The 14,870-nt window shown below is 44.3% G+C and overlaps 1 protein-coding gene across 1 annotated transcript in view; it reads left to right on the plus strand.

The window, feature by feature from the left end:
• PINX1 (PIN2 (TERF1) interacting telomerase inhibitor 1) overlaps nt 1-14,534 on the plus strand; it is a 64,378-nt gene extending 49,844 nt beyond the window's left edge. The window contains exon 7 of the mRNA XM_010967830.3: nt 13,861-14,534. Within this exon, the coding sequence (XP_010966132.1) occupies nt 13,861-14,316 (456 nt within the window). The 3' untranslated portion in view covers nt 14,317-14,534. The remainder of the gene's footprint in view (nt 1-13,860) is intronic.
• Nucleotides 14,535-14,870: the final 336 nt, after the last annotated feature.

The following is a 14,870-nucleotide window of genomic DNA, read 5'->3' on the forward strand; positions in this document are numbered from 1 at the left end:
CCCGCCTCCACCTTCATCCTGTGCTCTTCTCTACCCCGCATCCTGCTTTTCCCGGCCTCCTCAGTTCCCTGGTATTACATAATATTCCTGTTAGGATCAGTTCCTGTTTTGCCAGCGAGAGGAATTGTGACTCTTTCAGGGAAAAACCCTGTTCTAACATTAGTAGTGGCTGCTGGTGGCCAATCCATGATCTCATATGGGAAACACACCGCGCTCCTGGCTTCTGTGTTCCCGTCTGAGTCAGTGCAGCGCACAGATGGGATTACCTTTCTGCTTCGGTCGGGTTCCCCTCTGCCTCGCGTCTCCTGTGGGAGCCCGAGGGGACTTCTCTGAGGATAGTGGGACTGCCAGCTTCGTTAGGCCACTTAGTGGTCACTTCACTTACGCAGAGATGCCGTCGGTCGCTTACTGCACTCCAGGAACAGTTCTGCTAATGTACTGGCAGACGTGCATTTGCTTTGAAATCATTTTATTATGGAAAACTTAAAGTGTAAGAAAAGTAGAAGAACAGGAGTCCCCACCTCCCCGCTCCCAGCTCGGCAGTGGTCAGTGCCGTGGCCGGTACTGTGCCGGCTATTCTCCACCCACTTGCTCTCCAATTATTGAAACTGTTCCTAGACATCATGCCACTTTATCTTATTATCTTATTTTAGCATTTCATCATATGTCTCTGCGAGATAAGGGCTCTTGAACACACCATCACAGTGCAATTATAACACCTAAAATTGAACCACAGTTCTTTAATGTCATCAAACCCAGTCAATATTCAGATTTCCCCAGTTGCTTCATATTTTGTAGTTTGTACATTTGAATCAGGATCCTAACAAGGTTTGCATATTGCAATTAGTTGATAATGTCTTTTAGACTCTTATAACCTATGGATTCCAATTTCTTCTCTTTTTTTTCCTTGAAATTTATTGTTGAAGAAACCTTGTTACTTGTCTTGTAGAATTTTCTATATTCTGGCTTTTGTTGATTTCGTCTTCATACGTTCTTTAATACATTTGATACAGTCACTTTTTAAACCCTGCAGTGAATCCTTTTATAACATAAATTCCATCCCTGCTGGGATGGACCCCTTTTTATCTTTTTTTCTTTTTCAATTGAAGTATAGTCAGTTACAGTGTGTCAATTTCTGGCTACAGCACCATGTCCCAGTCATTCAGTTGCATGGCTCTTTACCACCTAAATGGTCCCTGCCTTCGAGTAACTCACAATATACTCTGAAAAACAGTAGTTAATATTGTAAACTCTTCCAGAGTACTAATGTCAAATAATAAATACCATAAAATAAAATGTCAAATATAGGCATTTCTGTTATAACACAATATATGTGTTCATGAAAAACATTGCATTTTGTAGAATTCCACGTTAAAAAACAATAAGCTTGTAGGGAACGTCAGGTAAGAGGTAAACTGCTGAAATCTGTGCAGTTTTGTAACCAAGACCACACACGTCGCCCCCTTTCTCTCTCTTACACACATGCACGCACGCACACACACACACACACAATAATTGTTGTCTTATGAGATAATTCACTCAGACCAGGGAGACTACTTAGGAGGATCTTAAAAATGCTCAAAACAGGAGAATGAGCACACTGGCAGGTGCTGAGCTGCTAAGGACGGCAGTGGGGCTTGGAGCTGTGGGGACCATGAAGGTGACTGGGCACGCGCTGTGCAGGTTGGCTCCCCCAGGGTGCAGACCCTAAAACGGACATCTGTTAGTGTGAAGGGAGTGTAGGGGAGGCGCTGTCTGCAGTGATACCTGGGAGAGGCCTCGGGGAAGGGGAAGCAGGACTGGCGGGGTTGAGGGGGGAAGTAGGCTGCTATGATGTAGCCAAATGTCCTCAGCTGACTCCGTGGCGACCTCTTCAGAATCGCCCCAGGGCCTTCGTGGCCCTGCATGGACCAATTCCTGGGGCCAAGCCCCTGCCCCTGCGGAGCGGGAGTGTGCCCTCAGACCAGGTGGCTGCTCCCAGAGAGGACTGACCAGGAGCAAACCCTTCAGTCCTGCAGGGCGGACCTTGGGACACAGCACAGTATTTGCTGCTGGAGTTCATTTTAATTTTCGGGAAATAGAGCCAAAAGGGTCCTGCCTGAGCGGCAGCAAGCCATCATTTCTCTGGCCATCAGAAAACTCAGCTGGCTAATTACTTGCAATGACTCTTCCAATACATTGACGAGGAAACAAACAAATGATGAAGGATAATTCTACAGCATTACAAGGCATTTTGCATTAATGAAAATGTGAAAAAATGACTAGTACCAGGAACTCCAAACAGCTTTCTAACAAGTGCTTCAGCTTGCTTTACCTCTTGATTTTAGTAACCTAGATGTGGGGAGGTTTCTATTTCTGTAAACGGAAAAGCTGACCTGGGGAGTAACTTTACCTCAGTGCAGTGTGAACATTTCCTGTCCCGTGGACTCTGTGCGCCTTCAGTGATGAATGGACGCCTCCTCTTGCTACGCACCATGTCCTGGCTCTGCTGTGTTAGCAGTATCAAGTCCCTTAATCTCCTAGTGCTCTACCCAGCCCAGAATCTTTTTAGGTAACTAATTCTACCCCCATAATTTGATTTCCCTGGCAACAAATCTAAACACTTGTCTAGCAAAGGAGGAAAGAGCTGTTCACAGTACATTGTTGGGTTCCTTTATAGTGTGCATTACTCCATCCTCGCGTGGGGAGTGGGTACCACGTGTAGAAAGAGATGTAGACACACGTGTACAGTAGCATACGTTCATAGATGGGGTACTTAACAATAGGCCTTTCAACACTGGCTTGTTCAGTGTCGTAAAAAGTATTTGCATTTAAGATTTTCTTTCATTTCTTACTTATGTTTAGGGTTTTAGAACCTTTGTTCCACGGGGGAGAAAACAGCCTCAGTCCCAGCTTATCATTTAAACTGTCCCAGTGGGGTTGCTTGGATAAGGACTGACTGTAATTAGTACAGCAAGTGTTTATGAAGTGAGCATTATTAAACTGAAGCTGCCTGAAAGCAGTTCTTTGAAGAAATTTAAGTAAGTATTTCTCTTAGCCTTAGGAGTTCTTTGTAATTTGAACTATTTTATAATTAAGTCATTTAGATAATTTATCACTGAAACCCTGTTGGATGGAGTTTAAGAATCTTGGCTTTTGTAGACTTTGGTTCTAAAGTGAAGTGTTAAGGAGGATTCTGATATGTTAATTTGCTAGGTCGTAGAGATAATGTGAGAAGAAACTTAAACCCAGCCCTAAATTGGTAGAATTTTACTAGTAGCTCTAAATTGAAGACATTTCTTGTAGTATATTTACATATATACTACATATATAATATTATATAATATATAAACGTATTAGTTTATTTCTGTAGTTTAACGTGTTTCTTGACGCTTATCAGGTGTTAAATTGTCGTCCTAAGTAATTCCATTGGAACCACTTGATAACAGCCAAAAAATTCTGTTTAAAACTCAACTTTAACCTAAAACTTTATGGGAATTTTCCAAATAATTTTTTTCTCCCATAAGATTTAAATTAAAAGTGCTCAGTGTCTATTAGGAGGCAGAGAGCTGGTAGGTCTCTCTGTTTGTCAAGATTCTGTTACTTCTTATCTGCAGCCCAGTGAGCCTCTGGGAAGTCCACTCAGAGTTGTATTTCTTCAAACAGCACTAGTCTCTGCAAACAGCACGAGGCCAAGTGTCTGGGTTTTGTTTTTATCCTGTTGTCCTTTGACACGTTTGTCTTTTCTGCATCAAAAGGAGTTGTTTTAAGCAACACAGTAGCAGTAAAGACAGCCAGCCTGTAGTCACTTGGGTCCCCTGACAGGTTGTTTCCAGGACTCCTTTTGTAACTCTCATTCCAGTTCTTAAAATCACATGGCGGGTCTCAGTTTTACTTGACTGGTTTTGAAGCATTTTGTGAGCCTGAACTTTAAATAGCTTTTAACGAGTGCTTAAACTTTTTTTGTGTGTCTTGATTTCAGGAGCCTAGATTTGACAGGTTTCTGTTCCTCAGGCAGAAGAAGGGGAAGCTGCTTTCCCTAAGTACAACCTGAACATTCATGTCAGTACCTTTGTAAAACATAGGTAGCTTTTATGGGAAATTGTTGAGTAGACTCTGGAAGTCATGAGAGTTAATATATTTCTGTGTACCACTGAGACCTGTAAAGTGTCAGCTTTAGATATTTACCTAATTCTGATTCCAAAATTGTTAAAGTTTCAAATTGGAAATTATTTACCTGCTTACTTTGTGACCCTAAGAAAATCTTGTTAGAAATGTATGATGTTTTTAAACAGTGGCATTATTCATTTAGTTAAATCATCTAATTTTAGATTATCATCCGTATGCTTATCCCATCCCCTCCTCCCTGTCACGATGATGCATACATTATTAGGGAAGCAAAAGCATGGCATTCACATTATTTTGTTTTTTAATGGACCCCAGCTACTCAGAATTGGATAAATCACAGGGCGTGACATGTTGTCATCATTGGTCCCAGGTTATTTTGGACTCCTTTTTAGGGATCCTTGTAAGGATCTGGAACTGTCAGGTGCAGGCACCTTCTTAAGCAGAGCCTGCCTTCTGGTCACGTGGGCTCAGCCTGGACCCAGCGGTTTGGGCTGTGCTGTGGCGGGGTTACATCTGCAGGCTAGAGGCTTGGTCACGACCCCCTGTGGTGTACTCTCTGTTTCAGCTTTCTTTTTGTAAGTAATATTATTTTAATTGCTTTCTTGCTTTCTAGTTCCCCTGATCCAGACCCTTTTTTCTACTTAATTCAGATGTTTTTTCCTTGCCATCAATAGCATTGTTACATGACAGATGATTAAATGAGTAAGATACAACTCCTGTTTACAGTCTAGCTGGGAAGTCAGAGATGTACACAGTCTGCTGGTGCAAAGGCCTTGGAGTGCTGTGTCAGAGGTCTGGGGACACAAATGATGAGATGAGACGGAGTCAGCTTGCGGAGATTAAAGAAGGTAGCATAGGTGTGGTGTCTTAAAGGAGTAGCAGTTGACCAGGTTGCAAGGCCTTGCAAGACAAAAAGAAAACCACACCCACAGAGACACAGATCCTTGAAAAAGCTATGGGGCTTTGGGGGTGACAAGCCTACTGGTCGGGCCAGACTGTAAAGGTGGATAGAGAGGGGTGAGCACCCCACACCCCTCTCCCCTCTGTGTTACTTTAAATAAATCCCAGAAATCATAACATTTCACCTGAACTGAATACTCCAGTGCTTCAATATGTATCTCTTAAAGTTAAAGGACTTTTTAAAAACGTTTAACTCTAAGACCGTTATCATGCTCTATAAAAATTGGTAATAATTGTATAACATCATCAGTAAGTGTTCAGAGTTTCAATGTTCATAGTCATCAATTTTAGTTTTCTTTACAGTTTCTTTGAATCAGGATCCAAACATAACGATTGATACATCTTTTTAAATTTCTTTCAATCTGTGGATTCCCTCCCCCTATCTCTTTCTTTTCCTCTCTCATTTTTAGAATGAAATTTAGAATAGAATTTTTCACATATCTACTGTTTGATTACCTGGCAGTAATAAGTGAATAATAAATATTTTATTTCCTTCATTTACCAGTTTTCAAATGGAAGAGCTTCTCTAACATTCGCTGAAAGGGACCAGTGAGTTTTCCTTTTCTCCATCATTTATGGATTGAATGTCTGTTATGTTTCAGTGTGTTGCATTTATCATCTTAATGATCAGATTTTTCCTCTGCCCAGTGGGAACCTCTTCAGGTTGGTTCCTAAATTCTTTTGATGTGACCCTGAGTAGTATTTGATCGCTCCTCCCTAGCCGGTATAAGATTTTCTAGGCCCACCTTGTGCATTTGCTGCCCCTGATTTGGGGTCATCCATTTCTCCCTGGTTCCTTTGGGTGGTAAATGATATTTAGAGACCGCAATCTGGGCAGTAGGGTTGCTCATTGCCACTAGGTTGATCTTTGTTACAACTAGGCCTTGTTACATCAACAGAGCTATAATTTTTTTTAATGGTAAAGTACATTATGAGTTCTCACTCACATTGCTTGTTCAAATTCAGGACCACCAGGCTTAACAAGGTTTGAGGAGGGTTTAAAGCCTTGCTTATTTCTCTGCAACATGGAAATGGAGTTGTGAGTATGTGCCCTGGCCCCAGAAAACACTAGTTGTTTAAATCTATGGAGGCACTTGAGCCTGTGGAAAGCGTTCTGTCTGCAGCCTGTGGCTTGTAGGCCCCCCTCAGAACATCGACTGGCAGTTCAGACTTGTGCTACGTGCCCAGGAGCCAGTAGCACAAAGTAGTCAGGGGCAGGGCTCAAAGCAAGGAAAGTGGTGGTGCACTCCCAACGGAAAGGAAGTCCTTATAAAAACGTCTATCCCTGGTGCTGCAGTTTTAGCAAAATGAGATGTAAAATGTATGTGTTTATTTTTTAAGGCAATTTTATTTGAGCCAAGCCATTTTAAGATATATTAAAAACCTCCACTCTTTTCTTCATCCCACACCCCTTCCTACTGCACTCCCTCCAATCCCCAGGCTGCTCGCACGCCCAGCCCCCCTTAGGCTAGTTCGTTTATTGCCGGTCCCGCTCTGGAAAGTAGCAGGAAGGGCTGATAAGGTGCCGAGGACAGAAATCTCTGGTCTTATCTCTCTCTAGCACACGGTGCCGAGAGTGCATCCTTTTCCTGTCCTCGGACGGGAGACATAAACCCACCAGCTCCGGGCAGCAAGGACTTCAAACAGGGCTTGGGGGCCTGCCTGCATTTTCTGTAAGAGCCAGAAAGGGGAAAGTGGGTCACTGCTTTTTTGAAAGTTGTTTTAGTACCACTAAATGTGTGTGTTGTCTTCCAGATCAACACACATAACTTCGTAATAAGGCACTATTTAAAAAAGAAAAAGAAGAGGAAAGAAAAAGAAGTGAGGGCTGAGGGGGAGGGCTACCAAGACAACCAGAGGTGTAAGGCAGGGGGCTGTTTTGTTTGGTTAGACTTTTGCCAGGACATAGGTTTGGCCTGAGAGGATTAGATTTTTGGCTTTTTGTTTGTTGACAGATCAAGCAAATGGTTTTAAGAGCTTTTGTGATAATAAGAGACTGACAGGTAGATGGCCCAGTGGTGGAGGAGGAGAGTGAAATAATTGGCTCATTTTTCCCTCGACCCCTCTGTCCTGCCAGGAAAGCAGAAATAACAGCCTCCCCCAGATTTTCAGCCCGTGATGTCATGATAGCAGGGTGAGGAGGGAGCTTCCTTTGGGCTAGAGCACAGCTAGTGGCTGATGGGGTGATGCTTTGCTTCTCACGCTAGGGCCTGCAGTGAGCGTGGTGGGGACATTGGTGTCGCGGGTCTGGGCATTGCCATCTCCCCTCTGGGTCTTCTGAGCCTCACCATGTAGACCAGGAAGAGTTAGCTAACCTTGACATCATCCTCAGTCATCTGGGTCTTCAGAGAGATCCCAGCCTGCAACTTAAGGCTTCACGGTACTGAAGAGATCAGGCTTGATACTCTGTTACCATTTTTGGAAGACTTTGGTCCCTGGACAAGTCTCACAGCCAATTGTTGGAATTCCAAAAAGTTACTGATGCCTCAAGAATTGTACGTATTATGTAACAGTTAAGGTTTGGTTTTATTCTTGAAAGCTTCTTAGTCTCCCCTTACTGAGTGCTGTGAAGTTATCTAGGCTACAGTGAATGTTAGAATGGTAATGGACCTCAAGTACATAGCTGTTGTGTTTCAAACTGTATTCCTAAGAGCCTGGAGAGTTCATCAGAGATGTCTCAGGGGCCTTCCCAGGGGAGAAGAGGGTCAGGACATGAGTCTAGGGTTCCCCCAACCCCACCCCAACCACAGTTCCCCTGACACGCTGGTCTCTCGTTTAAGATTTCATTTGGAGAGAGACATGAGTTGCTAAAACTAGGTTTGAAAAAAGTCACCGAGTAGCCCTCCTTCCTTGTTTTGCAAGTGATTCACTTTGAAGCCCAGAAAGTATGGTGACTGGTCCAACAAGACCACACATTCAGATGTGAGTCACACTTTTTGGCACCTACGTCACTACACTGAATTCAGGACCTTTCTTTCTTTCCTTCGAATATTTTATACCAGTGCCACTCTAAGCATGGTGCACAGATCCACCTGTGACAAGGATGGAAATCGAGAGTAAGCATTTAGCCACTTTTATAGTAGTGTGATACAGAGTTTTAGAAGTTGCAACTTGTGTTTTATATGTCTTTAAAATTTCACTTTCCTAGTAATTTTTAATTTTTTTTTTAACAAAAATCTTGGCCCACAATGGATTGCAGTTTTTAAGAAGAGAAAACATTAGCCCTTCACCCCAGATGGTTTGGGGAGCTCTGTGATACAGGGCATTGAATTTCCACAGAGGATGAAGCAGGTCTTGCTTTCAGGAACCTTTTTGGAGTCTGAGCAGGTCGGGTGGCACTATTACTTGCTCTTTTTCACTAATATCTTTCTTGCTTATAAAATAAAATGATTATAGCTTGCATGAAGCTAAGAGAAGAGAGTGTATATTTAAACATATATATGTTAATAGTGTGTAAGAGAAGGAGTACACCTCTCGTAGCAGTAGTAATGTTTATTTTTATGAGCTCCTTGGTGCTGTGATCTCAGCTTAGTTGGTTAACGGTTTTGTCAAATGGACTTGTTTTGTAGCTGCTTTTCTTGTTTATTTTCTGTCTGTTCTAAAAAATAAATTCTCCCAGTGTATTTTTTTTTAAACTTTATTGTTGTAAAAACACTTACATGAGTTCTACCCCAGGGCTTTTTTTTTTTTTTTCTTTTTTTTCTTTTTTTAACCTTCTGTCACCCCCAGGATGGGAGCTCCTGTCTGTCCCAGCCCTGGTCAAGTAAACAGTGTGTGCTCTGCCCGCTCAGCGGGGTGTTCAGGAAGGACTGGATGGCCACGTCTTTGGCCCTCAGCCTCTTCTAGATCTTATGTATTTTTGAATAATTTAGTTTTATTACATGACTCAATGATTTCACGGTTTTACTTAATTTACTCTTACTAACTTAAATATCCTTTAAACGTAGAATGGCTTTGCCCTACCAAATTCACTCCTAGAGTATGAGTAAAATATTTTTAAAATGTATTTATTTGCTACTTTAATTTCTGGTCAGTTAGAAAGAGTGTATAACGATTAATTTAGGTAGCCCACAGGAACCGAGGGAGAAGACTGTAACTTCATTCACCTAATTTACCTTTCTCTTCTTAATAATCTTGATTATTCCAAATAACTATTCGTACTCTAGTCCTTGTTTTCGGGATGCTGGGGTCGCTAAAATCTTCAAAAGATGCTGTGCTTTCTGTAATAAGAAGGAGTCTGAATTTGAGTTGTCATGATTCTTAAGCATTTTCAAATCAGTGCAGTCGAGATGGAAGAGACAGACCCTTTGTAGCCTCCGCTTCTGTTGGTTGAGATGCAGGTACTAGCCGTCAGCTACTTCTGTCTGTCCTGCCCCCAGAGAGCAGGGAGCGGAACCAGTTGACCTAGAATTACAAAATATAGTCAATCTGGATTATTTTTAGACTTCATTCAGAGAAGCTGGTACGTGTGTCACATTGATCGTTCCTCGCTCTGGAGGAGCCTCGTTTATCTTGCAGGGGCCGGTGTGAATGTTGTCACGTGAGTCACCACTACTTTCTGAGCCTTCAGACCTTCCAGGGAGGCAGGAAACCTGCCCTTTCCCCTTTCCCCTCTCCTTCCCCAGAGGCTGTTAGGACTCTTGTCAGTAGCTCTGATGTCAGTTACTTGAGACAAGTTGTTGCCATAGAGAACCATCCTTTTAAAACATGTTTGTGTTGGCTTTTCCTAATGAGTGGTAATTTGAGCAACTGACTAGGCAAGTGGAAAAAAAAAGAAATGAACAGTTTTGTTAGCACTGCCCTTCCCATGAGAGTTTGGCATTATTTGTATTTCTCTACCATTGTCCAGGGAAAAGCAAGATATTCTGTCCCTTCCAGTTCCCCCTTATCTTCTCTGAGATGTCCAGTTCACTTGTCCAAGTCTGTAAATTCACTTGATCTTTAAGAAAGTGATGCACATGACTGCGTGCGAAGGGTCCAGAACACTGAGGGGACGCGGTGAGGGACTGCAGCCGCACATTCCACCCCCTTTGTTGGCGAAACGTTTCCTGCTCACACGGTCCAGCACTGCCTTCATCTCAGCACCGCCTTCCTCTTGACGAGTCATGAAATGACTTCTTACCTGGATTCTTCGCTGTCCAGAATGGATGGGTGTAATTTCTGCCTCCCAGGACTACGTCAAGTCATAATCTATGTTTGTCAAAACTGTCCTGCTGAAAAGTCTAGAACAGACACAAATCGCCCTTTCAAACTACTCACTTGCCAGGCGTCCTTAACTTTTCAGGGACTGAGCCAGCCCGAGCGGATGACGAGGAGGTGAGCGTTGGTTCATCGCAAGCAATAGCTATGACAGCGGACAACCCCGGTCGTTAAATCCATTTTCCTTGAGCTGCTTTTTCTTTCAATGAGAAGAGTTCGGCGAAGGATGACTCTTGCAGCCTGCTCTCTGTGTCTTTACGTGGAAATCAAAAGGCTTCAATCCTCTTGTCACTTAAGATCAGCAGTGACATATGACAGAGGCTAGTGAGCCAAAAGCTTTGCCTTTGAAAGCGCATCCCTGGGCCGTGCGCTCTGGGTCGGGAGTGAGGTTTTGTTTGTGTGCATCTGCCCCAAATGCCTCACCAGGTTCTCTGTCCAAACTGCTTTGCTTGCCTGTCCCTGGAGTTACTAACAACGCTCTTCTGAGAATAATGCAGAGAATCCTGTTTATCTGGGCATCTCACTGTTAACCCATCTCAGTGTCTAAGTCTGAATGACACAGGACTGTGAGCCCAGAAGAGCTTGAGCAGACAGCTCACTGCGTGGCAAAGCCTCTAGAGAGAAGACCTCAGAGAAGCACAGGACACGTCTGTAGACGTGTGAGAAAAGGTGACGTGTAACCTTCAGACACCTGAGATGGTTGTGGTACATGGTAGCCAACAGCGTAACCATCTGTCCCTGCGAGGTCTGGTTTCCTTTGCGTCCACTCCTCACCCCTCCCCCATCCCGCTGCTAATTCAGAATCACCAGGGTACCTTTGGGCCTTAAGATTCTCTGGCTCTAGTCGTGGTACATGATATATACAGTCACGAAGCACTTGAGAGAACCCAGACAAAGCGAGTTCGTGGGGGAGCGGACTGCCTGCCACGCCGAGGGGTCGCTGTCTGTACTGGGGTGTCCAGGTGGGAGTCTTCCACGTCTCTCCCTGGGGAGGCTGGTCTTGGGTTTTACTACCTGCTTTAAAACACTCATACTTGGCCAAGTTAACTTACATGCTAATTTGACAAATTATCAAACTCAAGCCTGGCTTCAGGCTATTTTTTATTTATATGAATTGCAAACTAGATAATAGAGGGATTTTTTTTGTTGTTGTTTAGAAAGTAATATCTATCTCTGGTGGCAAAATACTAAAAAGTAAGTGGTGTGTTTCTCAGTACCGGTTCACTTTGAAGTAGAGACCAGATATGAAATGTGTTAGTTTTCCTGAGAAGGTGTACATTTTTCATATTCATGGCTGAGAATATAGAAACGGGGGTTGTAATCACTGTAGTAAACCTGGGTTTATGATTTATAAATTCATAAAATTTGAGCTTATGAAATATGATTCTGGGCCTTGCTCCTACAGGAATCAGATTTGTAGCCGAGTCCTTTGTTTCCATGGTTTTTCAAACAGATGCATCCCTGGAGTGTGGGAGGCTGCCCAGCGAGCCACTGTGCTGCCAGCACCTTCCCTGGGACGAACAGGACTGGGCGCTGGCAGCTGTCTTGTTTGCCTCCACGCCCTGCTGAGCTCAGTGTGCAGTGGCCCGTGATCAGCACAGTCCTTATCACCAGAGGACTTGATTACAAGCAGGGTTACTTTCCGGGTTGAGAAAGGCCTGCTAAACTCAGCAAGTGGCTCAAAAGTCATCTTAGATTTTCTAATAATTAAAAGTGTGATTAATACCAGTAATTAGCTACTGTGATTTTAACTGTTAAAAGCAGGAATCCTGAAGGTAATAAATAGGTAAACAAGGTAATGAACCAGAGGATATGACTTGAATTTGAGTTCCTGAGACACAGGTACATTCTGGAAAAGTGCAACCCTCCCCCCATAAGACAAATTCCTTTACTCCTGTGAAGCTGCCTGAGACCCTTGTTCTGTAAATGGGCCATCCTTGCGGCAAGACCTTTCTTGTCCACTGGACTGAGGTTGGCCAGGATCAAGAGAGCCTTGAGAAGATTTTTCATTACACTCTGCAAAATTTCAGCTCTTTTCAACATTTGAGGAACAAAAAGACAGAGTGACCTTGTTTTTTGTCTCCCATGGCAGCTATTTTAAAGTTTTTCTCAAAAGTATCTCATGGGATTCCTGCCAAAATTGAGTGTTGATAGATAACACTTAAAAAGCTTGGTTGGTTTATTCCACATGTTCTGCATTTTACCTTTTGAAAATTTCAACACTGTATGATTTTGTGTTTTTAGCCCTGAGTAAGATAAGTTGTGCTGATTGGATGAGTTGTGATGTTGTTTGGTAAGGTTCCCTTTGGTGAGAGCTCTCTGGGGCAACAGCCATTCAAAGCCCAGTTGTCCATTGATAGGATATTGATTTGGCCAAAATTTCAGACGGGATGCTATTCTGATTCCCCCGAGCTGGGTTTTCAGTGCCTCTGTGACAAGAAAATATGTGGTCCATTTATATGTGTTGTAATAAAGTTAGCTGGACAAGCAGAGCTTTGCCTGCCAAATTCATAGTAATTTGTAGGCTCCTAATTTGGAAGAGGGTTTATTCAGAAAACTTTTCCCACCCCACGAAAGAGTCCAACTATCCGTCTCTTCCTGTGCGAATAAGTGAATTTGAAGGAAGAACCAAGTAATTAGGAAAACTGAAGTTTAGCACAGCTGTTTAGTGGCTCAGTTGCTGCAGAAGACTCTGGACAGAAGACTCCAGGCATTGACCTGACTTAACGCATAGTCCTGTATTCTTCCGTTTGAACATGTTCCTTGTTCACACACACGTTTTCATCACCTACTGCCGGCTAGCCTCAGCCCGTATGCTGTGACACCAGCATTGCATTTTTTATCCCAGGCTATTAAGTTAGGATTCTTTTTTTCTCTTTTCAAGCCTTATAGTTGAATGAATTTATGTAAAGTTAAAATGTAAACTACACTCAGTCCCAGCTGCTACAAGTGAGTAATTCCTCATTTGGAAACAGGATGGACACACATGAGGATCTAGTTCACACCAGAGTCGTCCCAGAGAGGGAGGCTCCCGTCTCCCATCCCAACCAAGGGGAGAGGTCCCCGTGGTCTCCTGGTCCTTCTGGGAAGAGATGGGACGTGTGCCCTTCCAACCCCAGTGCCTTCTTCCCTGGAGTGGTTGCTGGAGGGCCCGCTTTGCATCTGAACGTAAAAGAAGGTGCCCGGGACACACCAGGCTGGCATCGGGCTCCTGTTGTGGGAAGGGCTAACATGTACACGTGGCACCTGAGTTTGCAGATCAGTGCGGGACAACCTGTGTAATCATGATGAGCTGAAATGGGTGACTGACAAAGTCCCAAAGCTCTGGGGTTTCAGGGCCTTTTATTCTGATGGAGACTCTAGGAACTTAATCACACTCATTACATTGTTGCTAAGGAGCTGTTTACTCAGAATTCATCCAGGTGACTCGCCCTCTGACTTCCAAAGTCAGCGTCTGTGTGTGCAGCCTCCCACCCCGAGTCCGTGCACTGCAGCTCAGCCCGGCCTGACTGCGAGCTCCGGGTGGGGGCCCCTGGGTGCCGTGAGCCGTGATGAGCTGACGCCTAACCTGTTTTCTCTTCTCCCGCACTGCAGGATGACTCCGGCCCCGCCGCCCCAGAGCAGGTTGACACCTCCACCACGACCACCAGTGCCTTCACCATCCAGGAGTACTTTGCCAGGCGCATGGCGGAGCGAAGGAACCGGCCGCAGGGCACGGCTCCGGAGCTTGCTGTCTCAGAGACCCAGACGGAAAGGAAGGGGGGAAAGAAGAGAAGGAAAGAGGCCAAAGATAACGATGTGGAAAATTACACCCAACCTAAGGCAAAAAAGAAGCAAGACCAAGTGGAGTGGCAGCTGGGAGGCCCTGGATGGGACGAGAATTTGGACGCTTCAGCTGAGGATGGAGAGGACTGTGCGAGGCCACGCGAGGACCAGGACTTCCCCCCGAAGCCAAAAAAAAGGAAAGCAAAGAAAAAAAAACAAGACGAGGCAGCAGTGGATGGTCTGTTAGATGAAACATCAGTGAAAAAGAAGAAAGGTTCCAAGTAAATTCTCTGAGCCAGGGCCTCCCGCTTCCCAGCTGTGGGGCGCCGCCGGGGCCGCCGGTCTGGCCCCGAGTCAGCGGGTTCCCGGGGAGTCCGCGCACGTTCCTCGACATGCCCGGCCACTGCCGAGCCCTGCCCTCTCACCACGTTCTCCCCAAATTGTCTTCCCAGAACTTAATGTTCCAAATCATGGCTCTCGTAAATAAACTTTTTAGACTCCGAGTCCTTCACCATGTTTGTTCCTACCTGTGTGGACACATCACGTGCTGTGCGTGTGCAGATTGTCACAGGCCCTGTTCGTTCCTGGTTTCCTTCAGTAACTGAACTGTGCTTCCTTCTGAAGGACTTAGTCTAATTAAAGGATTAAGAGGCAATAGTTCGGATTCAGATAGTTCTTTTTGTTCTATAGCCAACCATACATTTTTGCCAAGTCGGTATTACATGATTACATTCCCAGAGAGTTGGTTTGGTTTGGTTTGGTTTGGTTTTGATGGGGAAATTGTTTGAACGCCCTCTCCTCCACTAAGCAATGGCAGCTGTGTATTTTGAGCTTTTCTC

This window comes from Camelus bactrianus, chromosome 31, assembly GCF_048773025.1.
Source record: "Camelus bactrianus isolate YW-2024 breed Bactrian camel chromosome 31, ASM4877302v1, whole genome shotgun sequence".
Classification (NCBI taxonomy): domain Eukaryota; kingdom Metazoa; phylum Chordata; class Mammalia; order Artiodactyla; family Camelidae; genus Camelus; species Camelus bactrianus.